At 30.5% G+C, this 24,498-nt stretch overlaps 1 protein-coding gene across 1 annotated transcript in view; it reads left to right on the top strand.

Moving 5' to 3' along the window:
• Positions 1-24,498, top strand: part of LOC131853440 (protein obstructor-E-like) — a 48,189-nt gene that overhangs the window by 10,771 nt on the left and 12,920 nt on the right. Inside the window, exon 2 of the mRNA XM_059204326.1 lies at positions 11,076-11,133. Coding sequence (XP_059060309.1) covers positions 11,103-11,133 — 31 coding nt within the window. The 5' untranslated portion in view covers positions 11,076-11,102. The remainder of the gene's footprint in view (positions 1-11,075; positions 11,134-24,498) is intronic.

Raw genomic sequence — 24,498 nt, 5'->3', positions numbered from 1 at the left:
TTATAATAATGGCAAGAACAACTAAACTAGTTAAATATTCTGTTTTTTAATAAAATTATAAACTTTAGAAATTATATAATAATTAAAATTAATATTTTAGTTTTTTTACTCATTATGACACGACGAAAAAAAACGCATATTTGATTACTTTTAAATACATTCTTAGGTAGAAAACTAATGTTTTTTTTATCGTTAACTTTTCTTAACCAAAAATATTGTGACTGGAACGGGGTCACTAAACAACTATTCAATAAAAACAGAAATAATTAATATCTATACGTACAGAGAAACAAGATGACATATAAAACACGAAGTATTGTATTATTTATAAAAATAATGTCGGTACCATAAAATTTGCAAATAATTTGAGAATAATGGCAGTGGACTTGAATTATATATTAGTTAAATATTCTGTTACTTTTAATAATTTATATTATAAACTTTAGAACTTGGTTGTCGTGATTATATAGACCCATATAAACATTTATTTAAGTCATGTAAAGTTTTTTTACCTTTTCACTGATTAGAACACTATTAAATTTGAAATGAAGATATGAATGTGTGAATTATAAAGAAAGTATTTATTACAACTCTTAATAAATAGTATGTATAGTTTCCGACTGTTTAGGTATATCGTTAGAACTTGTACTTTTAATAAGCCTGGTGTCAAATATTGTGACTGGAACGGGGTCACTAAACAACTATTCAATAAAAACAGAAATAATTAATATCTATACGTATATTTCCCAAGAGAAACAAGTCAAAAGTGACATATAAAACACGAAGTATTTAAATAATATAGTATAAATATTTATAAAAATAATGGTGGACCAACTTTCAGTAACAAATAATTTGAGATTATTCGTGTCTCTTGTGGACTTGAATTATATATTTTGCATCTAGAGCTTGTAAATATTAATTTAACTATTGATATAAACTAATAATATTTAATGTACCTCGTTTATTATTGATTTATTAACAATTTAATTCTGAGATAATTCACTTATCTATACGAATATTATAAATGTAAAAGTGTTTTTGTTACCTTTTCACGACTGATTAGACTTGATTAAATTTGAAATGAAGATATGAATGTGTGAATTATAAAGTAATTTTGGCAAACGAAACATTAGTTGCGGGTACAACTAGTTTCTTAATTATGAAAGTATGTTAGTTTCCGACTGTTAATAGGTAAATTATACGGTAATAGATGTAAAATGTGTTTAATTAAATGAGTATATAAATCCTGGTGTCAATTAAGAATGTCATTGTTCTTAATGACATTCATAGATATTGTTGCTCCTTATCTAGCACCAGTGTTGATAATGGCGTGTTTCCTCAATTAATGAAATTTAGCAAATATTACATATTATATTATCTGTAGACCATTACACTATAACAGTTTGAGTTTCAACAGACACCCTACAAGGAACAGCTCTACTTTTTTTTATAAGTTATTATATATACATGGTATTTACGTTAATTGTGTAACGATTATTCTTTTTGCGATCGAAGGCTTTTGAGACAGATCATAAAAAGATGAGAAGCTCAAATATCTTCCAAGATAATGACCTAATGTTAGAAATTATTTTTCTAGAGATAGCTTTTCAGCGATAGATTTTGTTTGTTTGTTGCTCACTATTATATGTTTATACATACATATATGTATTTATATAATTATATAAATATTACAATGTATTTTTTACTAGACTTTTTTTAAGGAGAAATGTAAAGAATTTTTATTTCATGCAGATGTTGAGTAGCAACATGTTAAACCCTTTCTCGTAATTCTATCAAACATATTAACTTACTCATAAAAACATAACTAACTGTTATACTTATGTAGAAAACCGAAATAACGACTATCAACAACTAGTTAGATTAATTGAGTGTACATTATTTTTAAATCAATATTAGTTAATATTGATTTAAAAATATTGTTGTTACGACTGTTATTTCATATGGCATACTGCTATGGGGTAAAGCTATAAATACTATATTTATTGAGCAGTTGATTTATGGTATGGGTTCTAGACCTCAACAATCAAATATCCTCATGCCTCACTTTTTGAAAATATTATGTATATTTTTTCAAATCCAACGCTCTCTAAATGCGTCACAAAATTAATTCATTTTATGGTAATTGGCGCTTAATAAACTGCGAGTCTCCGCTAAATCTTGTCAAATTTATTTAAACAAATGGTCTGTAAAAAAGCCTATTATAAGATAGATGTTTAAATAATTACAAGAGAGTTAGTCACAAATATAAATTGACAGACAATTATGTAGAGTTTTTACATGTGAACCGTAAGTAGCGAACTACAATATTATTTTTTTATATAGAATTATATTAAGTGTTATTTTTAAGAAGTCCATTTCATTACTAAATTAATATAGTTATAACTTAATTAAGTAATGTTATAAATCCATTTTGTAATGTAAAATGTGTTTAATTAAATTAAATTAAATAAATCTTGCTTTCTTCTTGTGATGATTAACAAGATAAAAAACAAATTGTTATGACTATTCAAAAGTGCTTAAATTAAGTTTATTTGTTTTAATTAAGAATGAGGTATCATTTCAAAAACATTTTAACCGATAATTAAAAACAGATTAATTTCAAACCTGTAATAACAACCAGCGCTGTCTTAGCGTTGATGTTTGATGACATGTCTCAAGTCGCCCAACTTTGTACAACAGCTATAATAATGGAATATTTTAATCAAAAAGTTTTGAATTATTAACTATGTAAAGTTTCAAGATCCTGTAAACCGCCACGCTGAGACTTAAGGGAGCGATGTACTCGCACATTATAGTAAGTATTCAGATAGAATAAACTAGTGAGAATTCTGTTTGCAAATAAAAGGAAAAAAAATTTGGTATCAATTAAGTATTCAGACAGAATAATAATAATAATAGATAATCCAGAGAGTATTCAGTTTGCAAATACAAGAGAAAAAATAAAAAGAGATTTTGACAAAAAAATAGTTTCATAACGATTTAACAAAGAGTATTTATAACACGAAAATTATATTAGTTTGTGTAATTGAAATGGTTAACATTTTATGGCCTGCGTGATGGTAAGCGATAATTATCGCCTATCTATATAAACTCTACTATGTACATCTTGTTATCATAGGACTCCCGTGATATCATTCATGAATCAAATCAAAGCAATTCAAAAACCACTAACCACTTGTCACAACATTACAGGATATGAAGATATTATATCTTATCATCCGAAATACCGACATCTGAGTGGTATCACGACTTCACATGATGACGTGATATTCATGGCGCTGTTAATGTGTATAGACGACCATCACCACTTACCATCAGGTGGGCTGTTAGCCTTTTACCATTCTACTTACATATAAAAAAGTTAATGCTAATGAACTCATTACCTTGTTTCCGAGAATTGAGTAGTTAGAATTATCATTATTTTTCTAGACCCAGCGGAAAACGTTGCCTATTTATAAGTCAGTCAACCAATACAACCTTTTATTATTATAGGTACATGTATACTTACGAAAGATTTAAAAGTGGACATACAGACTCATATATTACAGACCGATTGATTTGGAAACGATGAAAAACCTTAACTATCTTGTAAAAAGGCAGATTTTTTTAATACAGTTAAACACAAACGAAGGAAATCACTCGGGCCAGCTAGTTTTATTATGAAAATCAACAGTGAAATGCTCAAAGCCTCTTTTGAACCCGGATCATGAGATTTTCTCAGCGAATATCTAAAGCGCTATATTTCTTTTTTATTAAAATCAATTTCTCTAATCCTACGTGGATGCTCTGTGCTTTATGAATATCTTTATTATTTCATATATTAAATTGAATGGTGTTAAAGGCTCTTTTCTCATATTAACACTAAAATTTTTATGACGCCAATAACTGTATTTGTGACTAAACTTTCGCACGTGCATATTGTATAGTATTTTAATATGAGGCTTATGTATGTGTATATTTATTAGACTAGTCGTTACATACGACTTCATTTGCTTAGGATAAGAGACAACTTTCATCCTTATAATATCTTCATGTTAATTTAAATTACGATGAGTAAAGTCGTTTAGCTGTGTATTGTTTTTATTAATATTATTGTTTAAACCCATAAGTTGTAAAGTGCTATTAGAACAATATTCCATACAAACTTTTAAATTATACTCGTATTCATGGAATAAACTGTACATACGTATTAAAATATTATTCATATTAAAATTATAAATATTTGTTATCCATCGACGTTAAAACTGCTAAACGGAATTTAATGAAATTTGATTTGGATATGGACGAACCCACTATTTAAAATTAGCTCTTGATTATAACAAATTTCATACAACTTTGAACTGAGGACAGCTCAATTTAAATATAGTTCGATAAATATTCACGAGGTGTTACTCGGCCGATGGCTCGTTGACGAATGCGTCATTTAAAGAGCAAGCAACCATCAGATAACCCTTGTCAATTGAGCGACTATTAATACGAAATTACTGTGTAAATCAATTTACTATTATATTTTAATTGTAATATGATATATCTACTATAGTGTAAATAATATAAAATTATGCAATAAACAATAGGTATCTTATATCTCAAAAAGGTACACGACGTTGCGGAAATAGGCGGAAAAATTCAATTTTATTTAATTCACTTAACTTTCTAATATGATAACAAGCACGTGACCAGCGCTAGCTCATACTTACCCAAATATATACACCTACTGCTTTATCTTAAATAGTGACTTGATTAAGAAATAAGGTAATTAAGTATGTTTATCTCTGCTCAGGATCTCGTCAATCTTAAAAAGATTCATTTTATCATAAAATCTAAGTTTAACATCAAGTACGTTACGTAAGTTATTAACGCATAATATGTCATACTGGGTTTACTTTCGTTTCTCATAACATTTTCGTCATATCCGTATATCGCCACGTCCGTACTAAATCTGATAAAATCATTTAAAAGGAATGCATTACAGAGTAGCTTAGAATACAATTATGGTATTTATCGTTGGAAATGAAGTCTAAACTGTGCCAATTTGCCTTTTAAGCTTAACCGGCTCACATGCGTGTATCCAAATTAGGTTCTAATTTAAAGCCGTAACTGGCAGTTATATGTTACTAGTTTTTATTCACGGCTTTATATGTTATATAATAATAACTATTCTAATATCCATAGACAATTCACATAGCGCCATCTAGTCCCAAGTTAAGCAGACCTTGTGTTAAGTACTAGACATACTCAGATACCTACATATTTTTTATATAAATATTTATGTATTTATATCAAATCTCTAGTTGAGAGTAGATGGTCCATTATTATTATTAAATTATTAGCTCCTAAATGAAATTGATTCGTTATATATCCTAATTTATATAGTACACCTGCGCTAGTCGGACACCAATGGATGAAGACATGTAGATGAAGTTAGGTCAGTTGTGATAAATAGGGTTTTTAGGGACCGCGTGGACCTGCCCTTTACTAATAACCCCTCCCAGAGTCGTAAGCTTACAAGAAATTTTGTATGTTCTAGAAATTTCTCTCATATTTAGGTCTGGGCCAGATTCGCTTACACGACCATGATTATTTAAATTAATGATCCTGAAATTTAGTGTACGGGTATAATACTTGAAATGCGAGTTACAAAATTAAAGAGAAAGATGAAACAAATACAAGAAATCGTTATTCAATTTAATTTAACTTAAAAAGATTTGAATCAAGTGTTCAGTATCATCACTATATCTACTATCTGTCCAGGACAATAATGTGTCGGTTACACAAATGAAATCGCGTGTTAAAGCTAGTATGATGCTAAGCAATAAGCCAGATTGACTTCAAATGCCCTTCGACCCTCTTTGATCTATTTATTGCGTGCCTCCGTTGCTTTGGTCTTCCATTTAAAAAGTTGGTACGAACAAATAAGATCGGTCTTAGAAGATTCGTTGACTTGAATTCGCCTCCTTGATCTTTGCAATGTAAACTTTTATATATATTTTTATACCACGTCGGTGGCAAACAAGCATAGGGCCCATCTGATGGTAAACGGTTACCGTAGCCTATGGATACCTGAAATATCAGGGGTGTCACATGCGCGTTGTCGACCCTTAAGAAACCTTAATATACCCTTCTTGAAAACCCCCATACCGTAGTCTCTCGAGAAAACCTCTACAGGTAGTTCATTCCACGATCTAAGTGTACACGGAAGCTCCTCTGAAACCGCACTGTCCGAGACCACTTAGGTTCCAGCGTATGGGGATGAATTCCCTGTATATTAGTTGACAATAAAATTATTTTTCTTTTCTTTCGTCTTTTTTGTGCAATATTTACTTAGATGATCAATACCATCATATTCATCGTTTTATATACTATACTAGCTACTCGCCCCGGCTTCGCCCGGGTGTACATGTAATATACATATAAACCATCCTCTTGAACCACTCTATTTATTAAAAAACCGCTTCAAAATCCGTAGCTTAGTTTTAAAGATTTAAGCATACATAGAGACGGACAGACAGCGATAGCGACTTTGTTTTATACCATGTAATGATATAACGATGACAATCATACTCACGAATATAAATGTTTCATTCATCATCAAAATCCATTCAATAGTTTTTGCGTGAAAGAGTAACAAATATCCATCCATTCGTACTCACAAACCTTCACGTTTATAATGATGCTGCACGGCGCCTAAAATAGGTGAAACAGAGATATTTATGCTTTTGTATTAGACTCACAAGGTATATATATAACTTTGTATTATATATACCTTGTGAGTCTTGTGACCTTTCAATATATCTAGCACATTTATGGTACAGTGAATTCGTTAAAGATATTAGATAATGCGATATTTATATGTTATCATAAAAGTTTCAATTATACTCGAATATACTGCGTACGTACGTACTCAACTATGTTAATATACAAAATAAGCATGTATGTACTGAAAAACATGGGTCTGATCTTATCCATAATTCTTTTTATAATCTTACCGAACAGTCTAATGCTCTTACAGAACCTCAGTATCATCATCAAAATGCTAAGCTCTGGCAACACTGTATTCAACTCCCCAGAGGTAGACTGTAAAAATTCACCTGTGCAACGCAGTCTAACCTATTTCAACCGCCATATAACAATTTTATAAAAGAAATGCTTACATTGTAGTGCTATTAGACATTAAATTACAGATTAATAGTCATGACATTTTAGTTCTCTGGAATTGCAACGCATGAGTAGTATCACGTATGTGATATAATACTTTTTTTTCGGATTATTCTAATGCTGTTGACCGTAGCTGGCCTTTACAGCTTAGAGGGCGAGTGCAGATGGCACTCCAAACCCGCAGAAGGACTTATAGAGCGACTGAAGTCTTACGCTCGCCTGACGGATACGACTTTAGTCTGTGGGCACCGCTAGGAGTTCGAACTTCGGCTCAGAGCGTCGTAATTTCGATCCCCGTTTGAATTGGACAGAGGATCAATCTGAGGGAGCATATGATAACGTGATGTTCATAGAAGTAGGTGACGGCTCCTGCTTACCATCAGGTTGGCCGTCTGCTTGTTTGCCTTTACATTTTATATCCCATAAGCACTAATTGCAAGTATAGATGTAATAGATGATGAAAGTATAGACTTTCACCATCCAATCTTACGACAGCCACCATTTTTTCCGAGGAAGCCGCGATTTAAACATCACCTCTGACTATCTGTTGCAATCTGCATCACACATGTTCCTTGCATATCTCTAGCAATATTGAGTTGTAAAATTTTATTACAACGTATTTCAGTAATGTATTTATATCCTATGTATTTAGAGATAGATATAATCCTCAAATAGAAAACCACCATGGTCAATTGTTTATGGTGAACTGACCTGTCTTAATGCGTATTCTGAGACTGGCGCCCAGCATATACCACAATACTTCAAAAGTTACAACTACGTATATGATAGAAGGATTTCTTTGGGCACTTTTGTAATCCACTATACGAAATTGCCATACAAGGTTGGCTGGTAGGGAATGCATCTAGGACTAAGTTTACCTTTTGTAACATGTTTTATTTGGTTAATAAAGTTAAATAAATAAATATTGCCGAGAATGTTCATCATTCCAACAAGAGTATCTACCAGCGAAATTTCATATCAAGTTTTGTGTTTACCACGTCGATAGTCGATAATGCCTAAGACGGAATAATCTTAATACGGGATAACAGTCATAAAATATTTTAATAATTATACAATTGATATTTATAATAATTATTCACAGCATAGTATTCGGTAATCAGTGCCTTGTAGTTTTGCAATAGACTTTGATTAATGATGATGCGTTGGCTCATAGGCAATGATAATTTACGAGTAAGTACTCCACGCAACAATGTCCAGTATACATACTTGAACATAAATGAAAATTGAATATTAATGAATGAAATCATTCAATGTATGCGCGTTTTGTTGCAAAACTTATTAGTAACAATAGATGCAGTCAGTGGCAAAGTACTAGTAGGTTTGTTACTACTACTGTACCTAATGGATTTATATTATTTTGTTCAGTTCCACTACCATTAACATGTGTGAGAACAGGAGATCTTTCCTTGGCAAAAAATTATGCACTTTATAAATGACCGATTAGGTTATATTTTGACAACAAGTACATATACGTCCCATGTGATGATAAACGGTTACCGTAGCTTGTGGACACCTGAGAAGTTATTATTACTATACATAAATTGTAACATTTTAAAAAGAAGATACATAAACATATCGTTCGTTTGGTAGTTACCACAAAAACATGACTTTAATCGTTAAGAAACGTAAGGGTCGTAGCCTGCCATATCTCATCCTTTAATCCTCTAATCAAGCTGCTTGGCGGCAGAAATAAATAATTCGCATAAAATATCTTACTTATATTATAAACGAGAAAGTTTATGATTATGGATGGATATTTGTTACTCTTTCACGCAAAAACTACTGCACAAATTTATATAAAAAAAAAATTTATTTCAAAAATTCTCATCTCCTCTCTTAAGGAGAGGACATGGCAACATATTACTATTATTATTATTATTATTACATCGGAATAACACATAAACTTAAAATTTCATACAGGTGAAACCGCGCACAGCTCGTCTTAAATATAACTTTATATTTCTGTGAAAGATCGTTCAACTGCCTTTGTTTCATAACGAGCTCGATCATAATTAAGTATATTGTACCTAAAATTTAATTATAGTCATAAATTGGCTTTAATATTGGGATGAACAATATACCTACTTTATAAAGTAAATAGCGTAATATTTAAACGATGATGTTGACGGGTTATATTGATGTCAAGCTCGTTACATGTGTAATTTATGAGAGTAAACAGCCAGGTCTATAATTATACTATCAGTATGTTATAAATTGAGGCAAGACTTTGTAAACTTATTAAAACTTATAGGTACTTTTAAAATTTACAAAACTATATTATAACATTGTACTCGCTCGGTACAAACATTTGTATTCATGAGTTTGATTATTAGTACTGTTCTGGGTGATTTCTATGTATATTATGTATGTATTTACAAAAAATTAAGTATTTCTCTCAAATGCCTAGTATCCAACAAGGTATGTTTAGCTTAGGGCAAGACGGCGTTGTGTGAATTGTCCTGAGTTATTATACGTATTTAGACTTTGTATAAAATCTTTTGCGTTACCATTTATTCCACCTCCGTAGCTTCATTTGTAACCAGATGACCGGTTGTGTTCAGATTAGAAACGTAAGAGATGGTAGTAAAATTACACCGTAAGCATGACACCTTGGTCTTCCTAAATATCAAATACAATATAATGTATTGAAATAGTACCAAGGAATTTTCCTATACTATTTTAAATTCGACTCGGTCATTATTTATACATCTAATAAGTAAAAATTCCAGGGGTCTTATTACGTTTTATTTTTATTGTGTTCCCTATATTTCGGCAGTGTTTCAACCGCCATGATCACGGGTAATCTCACTACCAGATCCAATGATTTTTAATTAATAATTGTCCGTTGAAATAGACACTGCAAATGAGAACGTACTCTTTATAGAATTGAATAGTAATGTAATTCCTTTTTTACTACGTAAAAAATAAACAACAAGCGACATAAAGTGGTGCACTAATAAAAGAACAGTCTAATACTCTGATCACGGATACAAAAATAAATGATCGTAACCCGACCTGAAGCACCTCTTTTTTATCATAAGTTGCAAATTGATATTATAAAAATAAAACGCTCAGGTAAAACCTCGACTTCGAAACTAATATATATAAGTATGAAGAGGTAAAGATTTTATTTTGTATGTGATAAATTCAAAAATATTTATCCGATTTAAATATGTAGAACTGTATGTTTTTCATATGTAGAACTGTGCATTATCATCGACGGTCTCAGTGGTCTAACGGTTTAGCACACTGCTTTGCATCTGATGGTCACGGGTTCGATTCCTTGCACAGTGCAAACATTTTTATTCATGTGTATGACGGTCTGGGTATTTTTTATGTATTAAAAAAAAAACTAAGTATTTATATGAGTTGTGTAATACCCATAACACAAACTGTTACAGTGGGACTAGATGGTGCTGTGTTAATTGTCCAGGGTTTATATTAGTTATTTCTGAATAACAAATTGCATTTTATTTTAATAAGTCGACATCGTGGGTCTTTAGGAATTATTAGGCAGTTCAACCACCAAGCAGCTTCCTATTTCCACGAAATAAAAATAATATAAAAAAATCTGTACATGACCAGTACCCATGATACTGTCCATTATATAAATAACGGTTAACCATAATGTAACCCGACAGCTTGTTTACCTTCCAGTTTTATAAAAAAACATGTCACAGCTGTCTAACCCCAGGAGTTACGGAAAGCCGATTAGAGGATTAGATGGGTCTGTGTAATACGTCCACAGTTATTTATTTATTTTATTTTTATGCACTTTAACTATAGAATTTGTTTTTTATTGTTTTGGGTGTGGATCAATACAATATATAGTCCAATTTAGCAGCAATTTCATTATTGGTTCAACCCTCTTGTTACAGTGTTTACCAGAGCAGCCCAAGTACAAAATGTCAGGACGACACTGGACGAACTTTATCGGTGAGTTTCCATTCTAATAATATGTTTTCAACCGATTACAAAAAAGAGGCTATTCTCATTACTACTATATTTTCCATATGTGCATGTCAGGCGATCTAACTTTCTCGAATTCTTAATAATTAGCGATTGTGACTAAAATCAGTTGTTTTGTGAAAAGAAGTCTTAATTTTTTTATAAGCTGTGGTAGTATCATTACTATTATTTATGAAAAAATTACTAAAATCGTTAAAATAGAATTCAGGTTATTATAGACGCACAAAAATTAAGACTTCATTTCACAAAATAACTGATTTCAGTTGTCAAATTAGTATGATCTAATTTTAACACAAATGAAATTTAATATTTCAATTTATATAATTATACAATGATGTTATCATGGTCTACTTGCAATAATATAAAAATATATATTTAATTATGCTTTAATGCAAAAATAAAGGTGCATATGACGGTCTTAACGTATTAAGGAAAAAAATGATGCCGCTCAACTTTAGGTATAATCGCATGGATTTAACACATACAGTAATACACGCACACAGATAGTGTAGCTCAATCGGTGTGGATTTAGTATGAACCATTTTGATCCTTGTAATATTTTAATTAATAATGTGATATGTTTCTACTTAACTAAGTAACATAAACTACTTATTGTATTTTTTTAAATAACGTGATTTATCTTAATTATCAAAGTGCTAATAATGACCATATTTTTTTATTATATTATTCCTAGAGGGTTGATGTCATGCTGGCCGATTGTACAACTTTAAGTAATATGAGTAACAAATAATTGGGACAGGAAGACGAAATTACTATAACATAAATTTACTAATTAATTCTTCTTACGTATTAATTCAGTTTATTTATTAATAGATACAATATAATTTATTATAAGAGTCGGATACATTATTGCCATATTCACTTGTTCTAAATATTATACTTAAAATAAAATATTTATATATAATAGTTGTGTTTTCAAGGCTTTGTTTTGATTTAAAGGTCCCATCCTTATATGTATATTAGGTGTGTCCGCGACTTCGTCAGCGTGGTATAATGAAATTGACCAAATAAAGGAAATATATTTAGATTATAACCTAAAAAAGTTTCTTTGTTTCACTTAAACAATGACGATACTTTTATACAACCTTTCATCTCCGCTTTTAATCCCTTACAATACTTTTTTCGCACTATAAAGTAGTCTATGACCTTTCTCAGGGTATACTATCTGTGTATATGTATATCTATCTATATAGACTACCTGTGTATATATATGGTAGTGAATTTACAAGGTACAGGGGAAAACAGAGTTTTCAAATGGCAACGCATGAAAACAATGTGCTGATATGAACATGTCAGGTACTGCTCATGTATATAGGCGACGGTTACCCCTTTCCATCAGGAGAGCCGTCAGCTTGTTTGCCATTCTAAGTTGTAAAAAAAAAGCTTCAACTGCTATCATTGCTGTTCCTGCATCATTGACGTCGCCGCATGATATTGGCTGATATTGCAGCTTCTCGGTCTTGGTTGGCCGATTCTTGATTCTTGATAAATAATTAATTGTTAATGTCAAACCTTTTTATAAATTATTATAAGACGCCTCATTGATTATATGTAATGAAATCACCATGAGCTATAGAGATTTTGGACAGAACCTTAAAAGACCTTAGAAACACCTCTGCTCTCATTGGCGGGATTACTTTTATACTTTTGCTGGAGATTTCTGAAAGACTCTCTGTGTCATTAACATCGTCTCCCTTATGGACTTTAATTGAAAGTTTAAAACTACTGACAAATTTGATCATTTTTATGGAAGCACAGATATAACACTAAATGCTCAAACTTGAGGAAGGAATTTCTCAAAAGCATGATCCATGTAATAACATGTGCAATTTTGGATATATTGCTTACTAAAGAATTGAAAGACAATTTAATTGTAGACCATTATAACCGATAAAAATATATACCAAGAATACCGATGATTCCAACGGATCTGCCAATACCATTTTAACGGCTTCAATTTCCGGTTAAAATATCATCTACACATGTAATAGATCTGTGTATGTTTTGATCTTAAAAAACTACGCAGATTTTGATTCGTTGTTATTTAATAGACAGAATAGATAGACTCAAGAGGAAGGTTTATATATAACGTCCCAATACTGTACACGGATCGTTAAACGCGCGATAACCTATATATCCCATATTCACGCGGGCGAAGCCGCGAGCTAAAAGCTAGTCTCTAAATAAAAACATTTATAATGTTGTTGACTTTTCACCCAAACACGCATAATTATTTGACATAACTGTACAGTAATGAAAGTCCAACGAGTATAATATCAGAATAGCTGCAATTTAGAAATATCTGTAAAAATAAAATAAAATTGGATAAAATATCTCTAAACATTAAGGAATATAATTTATATATAATTTGGTAATTTATTTACAATCCACATTGCATACTAGATGATATACACTATATAATACAAGACAAATGTACGTAAAAATAATAATGGTATTTTTATAAACAATAACCCTATTTTAATTTAGAAAAAAAACTACAAAATAAACATAGAGTAAAATTGGTTTACATTTTCTTACATTTTTCTCTCAGATAAGCGTTATTTTAAAAAATACTAAAATGTTCTCTTTTTTAATTTTAACAATTAATTGCCATTAGTGTGACGAAATACCATGCTCTTCTGCTTTTCATAGTCCAGCAGGGTAGGTAGGTTTTATTTGTAGCATAACTGTACTTTTGTCTTGGCATGCTAAAATAAATATTATATATATATATATTTAACAACAACTTTAAATTAATATTCGTAGAAATAAGTATATATTAGCAAAATTAATTAAATATTACTTAAATTATCAAAATTGTTTAGTCGCTCTATACTAATGTTCACTGACCAATGTCTATCTTATTCCTACCTCGACGAAGCGCAGCACTGAGAATTTACTTTTGGCGCAACGGAATTTATAAATTATTATTATTGTTTATTTTTTTCTTAGAAACTTATATTTTTTTTTCATATTTCTAATTTATAAGTATATTAACTATTATTATGTTTTTTTTATGCAAAAATTTCGTTGTATTTATGAGAAAATTAGAAATGATTATGGCAAAGTTTTGTTGAAATTTCGGGTTTAATTATGATCAATTTTTTAGATATTTAAGTTGAAAATGAAAAAAAGGACGATGCTGTCTCAATGTATAAAGTAATTATCAAGTTTTAGTAAAGATATCATATCAATTTATGTTTGTTTATTAATGAACTTCTGTCATTTAGTTTTTGAATAAACTATTTTAGAAATTTTAACATTTCAAAGATGTTTTTTAAGATTAGATATCTATCTATATAATTCAGGAATAAAAATGTATATCCGACTCTTAAAACCCCAAAGACACTGCTTTTAGGCCAAAAAATGTGAAAGGCCTCTTAAGGGATTTTCTCTGATTCAACCATGGGGCAAACAGAGATTAAATGTAAACATGTGTACCAAATTTAATTTAATTGTGGCCAGTCTTTTGTATATAAAAGATACATCTAAATACCACAAAAAAATTTTAAAGACATAAAATATTTTTTTATAAATGTCTAATGTAATACCATTTTGAACCTGACCGCCTGTAAAAATATTTATAGATCTTGTATGGTCAACTACAGGTATTCCAATCATCGTCATAATCATCATACTCGTATACGACCTCCGACTTTATTAGCACAAAAGCATAAGCGAAACGAGAAACGGAACAAATGTAATCAAACGATTAGTAAGTTTGATAGGCAAAGTTGATGGTCTGTTCTCACACACCACTCTGTTGTAATTACAAACAGACCGATGTTATCACATGGCCGCCCCTTCAGACTTTTTACAAGCGTTTTAGCAGAATGAAACGATGTTTTAATTGCTTACAATGTAAATCCATCATATTCTAAAAGCTTCTAAAAATATAGTATCTACCAATGTATTTATAATTTTCAACAGAATTTAAAATAATAACACGTTCTATTTTTGAAATATTATTTATGTTGATTACGCGTTAAATTTATGTAATTTCTTAATTTTAAATATTCTACCACAGATAACATACTACACAAAAAATTGTTAGGTTAGGTCCTTTTTTGAATATTTTTTTGTCTCCTCTTTTTTCTCTCTCAATTCTTCCCAGGTAGATTTTGTAAATAAATCTTCTCTGTTAAGTACTACTATTATCTATTTCGATTGCTAAGTCCCTGTGTTTCGGGTGAGATAAGCAGGAAATTACAGGATAATAGGCATGGCATCTTAGTCCTCCAGGATAGCAACATATGAGTGGTATCACGGGCATCACATACTAACGTGATTTCCATAGTTTATGTATAATCGCAACAGTTACCATTACCATTAGATGGTCCATCAGCTTCTTACCAAATTACACAAAAAAATGTATATTCTTTACAGTCATCTATTTATATAACTGAGAATTATGATAAAAATGTTCTATTTAATATGCTATACTAATTTTGTAAGTACCAATTTTTATTCAAATCATTCTACCACTTAAATGTGATTAAGTAATACAATACTTAGTTTTTTTCTTATTCATTTATTGCATATGTAATAAGTATAACATAGTGATATTTTAATTATGACATTAAAGACCATTCAATTAAGTAGAGTCGTAAATGGACTCTAGAAGTCTGTTGCAACTTCTTACAGTAGTAAACATTAGTATGTTATACAATTTAGTGATATTCATATAGTCGTAATATTTATTATTTACTTACCATCAAGTAGGCCGAATTCTTTGGTATGTTGCCATCCCAGTTACATAAAATATTAGTATAAATTATATTACTAATGACATATGATGACACAACGATTATTAATTATTGCGACTGGAGTATAAATATATTTAGTATAAAATAAATAAATAACCCTGGACAATTAACACCAGCGCTGCCTAATCCAGTACACAGTAAGCAGAGCTTGTGTTATGGCTATTAGACATCTGTTATAATATATATAGAAAACACCTAATACTCATGAATGCAAATGTCACTGTGCAAGGAATCGCAGCTGTGACTATAGAAAGTAAGCGATATGCTAAACCGCTAGACCACCAAGACCGTCAAAGTATAAATATATCAAATGAAAGTTTCAAAAACTTCTAAAATGTACCAAATTTTCCGCTCATTCAATTATGTCGTTTCCAATCTCTACAATAGGTCTATGTAGACGAGAGACTTTTTGTCTGCAAAGAAAAATATATAATATAATTGCTTGCACGGAGTCACATGTATTACAAAAACTATACATTAACAGTCTATTATTGTACAAGAACTGATAACCTTTATTTATGTAAATGGAATATCAAACAAGCTGAATTACTCTAGTGTTAGTTGCTAACGTTGTCTATATATTTTAACAACACCATGAATATCATTGTGGCCGATAAAGGAAACCAGGGAATTGTCGTAAGCTATATATTCTACATATTATCAAAGAAACACTACAACCTAGAGCTAGGAAGCAAGACCGAAAAGAACAATGAAGTGATAATGTAGAATTTAGTATTCTAAATATAAAGACTTATAAATATATAATTTTTACTATCGTCTTGTGGCATTCTTAGTACCATACAATAAACCATAGAGATCAGCTCCACTCATATTCAATTGACATCTCTGCTGCTCATACCAAGTGATTTGCATCCTTATGCAAGCAGCAAAGAAGTGGAACTCTTTCCCAGCGTCAATGTTTTCTGCCTCTTACAACATTGTAACTTTCATGTCAAGAGTGAATAACCATTACTTGAGCACACGTGTGATACCTTAGATCATCTTAACATCACTTGTGATTTCTAGCTCCAATTTCGTAATAAAAAAAGTGTTCAGTATGGCAATGAGTAGTTTCATTGCCATTCTTCAGGGCTTAAACATCATGCTTCCGTACTTTGTTAGTACATTGCCTGGAAATGCAATACATCTTACAATAATAATAGTAATATCTAAGGTCACTTCACACAGTGTCATCTAGTCCCAAGTTAAGCAAAGCTTATTTTATAGGTACTAGACAACAATCATACTCATGAATACAAATGTTTATACCGTCCGAGGAATCGAACCCGCATCCTCCGGATATAAAACGGTGATAAACCGCTAGACTACCGAAGCCATCAAATGCTTTAGTACCAGTGGTATCATGTGTCAGTTTTTAAACTCTACAAATTATATTCGTGGATAAATAATCGTCGAGAGTAGCTCGTCTGCTCAAGATCTACTTACTTATTAGGCCCCGTAGAAGTACAGACGTGTGACAAACTGTTTACAATTAAGACAAATAAATATTCAAATCCAAACAATCAATATTCATCAGTGAGTACCGTTAAACTTTATTGGCCAATACCGCATCGGTATTCGGGTGCTACTAACTTAATGTTATCCATTTCGTTACAAGTTAATCAACTTAATGTATTGAAATAACAATTTTTTCACGTCATGTTATAATCCAAAACGCTGTTATGGTTCTAACCAAATTAATGTATTGTCTATATTGAATATTGCAAGGACTTACAATGTCCATTTTTTTTAAATTAGATTTTCATCTTCTATTGAAAAAATGCCCGTCTGTCTGTTTGTTACCTTTAATAAACTGCCGTGAAGATAGTATAATTCTAACGAATGCTTCTAGCATTAACTGCGTATTTTGTTCCATGGTTTATGTGATCGAATAATATATTTAAATAAATACTGAAAATATCTAGCATATCTATCATAGCACCACTGGGATAGACACAGACTATTTTTTAAGATAATTCACAGAACGTCGTCTAGTTTCAAGCTAGGCAAAACTTATGGATACTAGACAACTGGTTAAAAACATTTAGTTTTTTTTTTGTAAATACATACATAATATACATAGAAAACATAAAGACCAATACAAACAATCACACTCATGAATACAAACACTTGTACCGTGCAAGGAATTGAACCCGCGACCATCGGAAATAGAGGGGTGTGCTAAAACGGTAGGCCACGGATACCGTCAAAAAAGCAGACGAAGGGTATCTTATAAACAGCAAAACTAAATTATTTTTGTAACTAGAATTCTGTATTAAAGAGTTATGAATACCTAAATTTATATGGAAGCGATTTTGTTCAATTTCATCAATCAATAACCGAGTAACAATCAAGCAGCGTCCCATTGTGATCTCATTTGAGCCTTTTGTTGGATTTATTCGAAGTGTGAACATCCCTTTGGGTTTTATTTGTTGATAGAGGTCCTGTTTGCTCACAGTGGACACTAAAACCAACTCCCAAGTTCACAATTTCCAAAATGAATAGAATGGTATTTAAACAATTTAAAACTTATTTTCAATTGAATAAATCAATTCTAAATTTTGAATTTAAACTGTTGTATAAAATCATGGTTTTGGCCTAATTCGTAACAAATGAAATCTCTTCATCTAACTCTGTAATACTTTGTGATAGCAATGATATACGATAGGCTATGTAAAAATGAAAATATAGTATATGTATATAATAAAATATTTCTTTTTAAAAATCGCTTTTTAAAAACACTGTTACACAGCATTTTTATATGAAACAGCCTTATATAGGTATACTTCAATGTTTGCGGCTAAAAAAATATACAAAGACAAAGGAAAACAATTCCTATTATTAAAAAAAACATAGCTATTATTGTAACTAAAGCAATTGTTTACATAAAATATTGTATCACTTATTTCTTAACACAAACTGTTATCAACATAACTCGATTTAAAAAATGAAACAAAACAGTGGATCTTTGGTTCATTCTCTGTACAAGATTACTCTGTGCTTGATATTTACTCACATGCCGTTAGACTAGACACCGTCAAATGTATCACATTCATTTATCAATTTGTTAAACTGTCCGTTTATTAACCATTGTCTATTATAATTACTTACACACAAACACCATCTTACTTGCGAAATGTTCAAATACAGGAGCATTATGTATCCATTGTTGTAGAATGACAATAGTTGAGTGGGAGTCGGCATACAGCAACAGTATTCCCACGACCTTCAAACCCGGTGAATGTTTAATTAATAGCCTATTTATAAAATAGACATGTGTTGGTTGGTCCCTTATATTATGTTCTATTCGAATGAACATTAATTTATATCTTGTAATAATTATAACCTTACCTATTACCCGCAGTGCCGCCTATGAGAATTCTTTTATCTCCCGTTCACCATCTGCTTCCTCCTTATCCCATTTATTTGAGGTCGGCGTAATAATATGTTTTTCTCTATCCTAGTTCGCAGTTATCTCGTTATTTACTCCCTTTCTTACCATATCATCTTTCACACAGTCCTTCCATCTCTTTTTCGGTCTTCCTCTGCCCTTATAACCATCCACATTCATCTGTAACACCTTCCTTAAGATATGACTTTCATTCGTTTGCATTACGTGCCCATACCGTATACCTTATAATGAATCTTTCATTCTTGCAAGAGCAGTGTTACAAATAGAAGGGTACTAGAATTTTACAGTTGTTATTTAACATATTAGATCGATAATAAAATGGACATTTTGCGACTCTTACTAATTTCTAATGGTTAACAAGTACAGAACGCCCTTAGGTGTTAAGTTCGCCATAAGTACATTTATTGTATTTATGCATTAAAGTTTAAGTAAATAAATATATTTTATCAGTTCACTATCATCCTTTATTATATATCATTCTCAACATACAACATCATCACCAATATTATAAATTTTAAAGTCTGTCTATCTCTCTGTTCAATCACGACTAAACGTAATGAATTGATCTCAATGTAAAAGATAGATTTTAAAACGACAAAGATCATGTGTAATCCTTTATTTCTAACAAAACAAATGAATTGAAAAATATACAAATGTACTCACTCAATTACTGGAACTGCTATATGTTACTTTGTTTTATGAGTGTATGCATGTAGATAGTGAAAGGTGAATCTTCCCTTTTTGTTCTTGCCCTAAACTTGTCTTTTGTTTTAGTCCTATGGTCGCATCAACATGTAATTAAATTTTGTTCATTCAAAATTTAATTAATGATAGATTAAAGTACCCAAATTTAATTATGAAATAATAGGACATGTGATTTATAAATTATTTTAAGGAACACCTGACGTGAAAATTGATTTACCGTATGTGTATACAATACGTTGGTTACTATGCTCTAGGGATTTCTACGTAACGTAAATTCTATAGTATGTATTTATTGAAGCTACATCGGTTATTTGTTTTCAATACAAAAGGGAACATACGGTACATTAATTAAAATTAAGTTACAACCTTTATTAAATACTAGCTAAACACTACGGCTTCACAATTATAGGTATGTTACAGATTAATAACAGTTTAATTAATCATACACAAAACAGGTTTCATTACCAGTGACAGCGGCCGCGTAAATTTAACATTCTAATTTTAATAAAATAAATAAATATTCCAAAATAGCTTAAGTTACTCCTTACAACATTAGCTATTTGCGAGTGTAAGTCTCGTTAAAATCGGTCTAGCCTTTTCTGAGATTAGCAAAAACAAATAGACAGACAGACTTTAAATTATATTTGTATATAAATTCCGTAGGTATGTACTTTCATAGGCATTTAGCGAAAAGCTGTTAATTTGAAATTACAAACAAACACTTTATTGATTTAAACAAATATTATTCATTTTATTGATTTTTTTTAATTAAATAAATAATATTTAAACTTTATTTGTATAGATATCATATGTACTACATCAGCTCTTTATAAATTAGCACAAAATATTTTTTATACTTTTTACTATCATTTCTTTTAATTTCTTCAAATATTCTGTTCGTTTAATTGTACTTAACATGGGTTTTAATTTGCCATAAAGGTTTGCAATGCTAGAACTTCATATTGCATAAATATAGTTGCAGTATATGTATTCTATTTCACAGTTTACCAGTAGTTTCAGACAAACATATCTTTGCAAACTGCTTCGTACAATTTCTCTCTGTAGTATTGTTTACAGAATGATAGTCCACAGCAGTTATGCCCTTACCGATTCCCCCCAAATGTAAGGAAATTTTGTGGTGATGGACATAATTTTAGGGAGGAAAATTAAAGGAAGAAACCCTTCACCGGATTAAGTCTAAAATATTAATTATAAACAAGAATAATATATACTTTATTGCTCTTTTAAATACAAGGTTTTAAATAAATGTTACAAATTTTGTTTGCAAAAGAGGACTTATCTCTAAAAGAGATCAAATAAGAGATCTTTTATTATTTGCACTGGAGTGCAAATAATAAAAGTAAGAAGGGACAAAATTAAAACAAAACTATGTTAAATAAAACATTATAAACAATATTACTATCGGAAATAGTAACGTTTTATATGTACAATTAATACAGCCTTTACCGGAGGATAATAGAGAAAATTTGTGGGAAAAGAAAGACGATTCCCTGGCAACACTGGTCTACAATGAAAACTATCTAGCCGTACCTACGTACAACTGACGGTTATCGTACAATTAAAATGTTCTCGCTCTTCCTTGAATATATCTCAGCCGTGGAGAAAGAAAAGAAAAAAAAATAAAAGCTCTCATCTCAACAGACAATGGCTGACAATAGCTGTTTTTCGCAATACGCGATGAAATGTGAAATCTCGACTGTACCATAGTCTATATACTTCATAACCTTTTGTCTATTACTTCCGCCATGAATTGATGTAAACAGAATGGCTTGCCGGATTCACAGAAGTTTCTCTTTGTTGTTTTGTTAAATTTTATATAAGCGCCTGCTTTACATTACATTAACTTTTAATAGACTAAGTACGGACAGTTGTATTTATATTCTATGGTACAGTGCGCACCATAAATAAAAAGTGATGACAGAATAATAGATGTACGAGTATATCATTTAGGACAAAATGCATTTTTATTCTTAGGTCTTAATATGAACCATTGGATTGATAAAACCAACAGTACAATATGATTTGTGGCTGAATTCGACAGATATAAGTAGGTACACTACATCATTTACATATATTTTATATGAATATCTATTGCTTTCTTAAAGGATTTTTACTTTAAATTAGAGATTTTAGACTTACATGAATAAAGACATATTTAAATTTAATTTAAATAGAAAAACAATAAAATAATGTACGTTTTATAAGACAATACAGTATATACATAATATGTATGTATACCTAAGTCTTCTTTTACCACGGCAAAGGTGCCCCAAAGCCCGTATAAATGAAGTCCCTAACATGGCTTTCAACTTTACACAAACAAAATTGTTGTAAAGGTAATAAACTATGTAAACTACAACGAACCCACACGAGAGCTTGAGCTTTAATCCTTTCTAACCGCTGAGGCTTACGGGACGTGACCATAGATATTCGAACAGACTTCAACTTGATGAATTTCGATTATTAATGGTCTGCCAATATTGTTTGCCTTGATGTACAGAAGCGAGATAAACCGGCTTCGGTAAAACAGCCTCTGTGTCAATGTTACAAGTATTAATATAGACTGTAAATATACATAGTATATCTATAGATATACTAGGTATATATATATATATAGATAATAAAAAGCTATATCTTCGAGACCATTTTCCTAAAAGAGCAACAAAGTAAAGTATATTTTGGAAATTTTTATATTTTTGAATTAATGTAGTTTATTCTTAAGTATGCAATATGATTTTAATATTAATCTTTATCATTAATAATTTAATAATAACCATTATTCAGCATAGCATAGTGCGAATATAAAAGAACTTAAAACTTATATTGCGCTATAAACTGAAAGTGCCTTCAAATAAATATTTTGATGTATATATATTTTCATATGTATTTAGTGAAAAGCTGTTCTATTGAAATTACAAACAGACATTTCAATTATATTTATTTGTATAGATGAGAAACTGACGTACAATTAGAATTAATAATAATGTAAATGATTTTATTTGAACTTAGGAATAAAAAAACTAATGTAATTCTACTTATAAAAAGTGAATAAAAATATATATGAATAACTTTACGGATGGTAAAATTATGCTTAAATCCGTACCTACTAATATTATAAATTTGAAAGCATATCTGTCTGTTTGACACTTTTCATGACTAAATGGTGAAAAAGATCTTAATAACATTCCACATAAAGAAAGATATCGATAACGCGAGGATAGTTCTAGACTATTTTATATTTCAAAACAATACATAGTCGCATGTATCTGCTAGTGTTAAATAATTTAGTATGCTAATCATATTATAATATAATTCATAATCCTTTATTCCAAGAAGACGATAAATTGAAACATTGTATTTCAACTACAAATGCATTCATGTGTATAGGTGAATATACTCGTCCAATATAAATACAATGCGATTAAATAGAGGATTATTCATAACTAGCGGCCTGTTTCAACTTCACTCAGTTTCAGTGATATGCCCATATAATAATAATATATATATATATAATAAACTTCTTTTAAATCTAACTAAATTATTGTAGAGTCCATATCATAATTAGAAGATCTACTTTACCTGGTAAGGTTTACCGACTTTTATTTACTAACAATATTTATTTAAAAGAACAATACGCAAGATCTTTCTCAATCTTCTCGTTATGGGAATGCGTTCCGAGTAAGTGGTAGAAGGAAAAATATGGCTATTCAAAAGTGCTTAAATCTTTTATAGAATAAAATGAAGTCACATCCGCTATTTATTTGCTTCGATCTTTTAAAGAAGTAACGGATTTTAATAAAGTTTTTAGAAATAGATAGTTTTTCAAAAGGAAGGTTTATATGAACACCCGTGAAGCCGGGGCGAGTAACTAGTTAAGTATAAATGTATAGAAGCTTTTTACATTGGTTATTTAACGAAATATGAAATATATTTGAAAAAAAATTATATCTATTTCTGCATAGGTAGTGTCAGTTGCGCTTATTTCAGACGCCAAGCAGCCTGCTTTGTACGTTGATTTGATTGTATTATTAAGCAATGAAATTTCAGGCTTATTTACTTTTTGTTTTAGATACATAGAAATCACCTTCGTCTCCTTGTCTAATCTGCAATTCTATACTGAGTCATTACCAAACACATGCAATTAGTAACAGCTGTCTGTCTGGATCGCACTCTCTGTATTGAAATAATAATTCTTCGACGCTGTCAGAAAGGTATCTAAAATTAGGTTAGTTGTCAGGTTGCCGAAGTCCAATCAAAATCCGATGGCCTCCGATTGGCACATTTAGTTACTTCAACGCCCATTTCCAAGGGCAACCTGACGATTAACCGACAGTATGTTAGCAGCCTTAAAGATGAATGTAATGTCTGCAAATTATTTTGGAAAGTATCATTTGTTTTTTGAGTTTC

The sequence above is a fragment of the Achroia grisella genome, unplaced genomic scaffold, assembly GCF_030625045.1.
Source record: "Achroia grisella isolate CSIRO2021 unplaced genomic scaffold, CSIRO_AGI_Agris_v1 utg902, whole genome shotgun sequence".
NCBI classification, from domain to species: domain Eukaryota; kingdom Metazoa; phylum Arthropoda; class Insecta; order Lepidoptera; family Pyralidae; genus Achroia; species Achroia grisella.
This window is presented reverse-complemented; position numbering and strand designations above follow the sequence as displayed.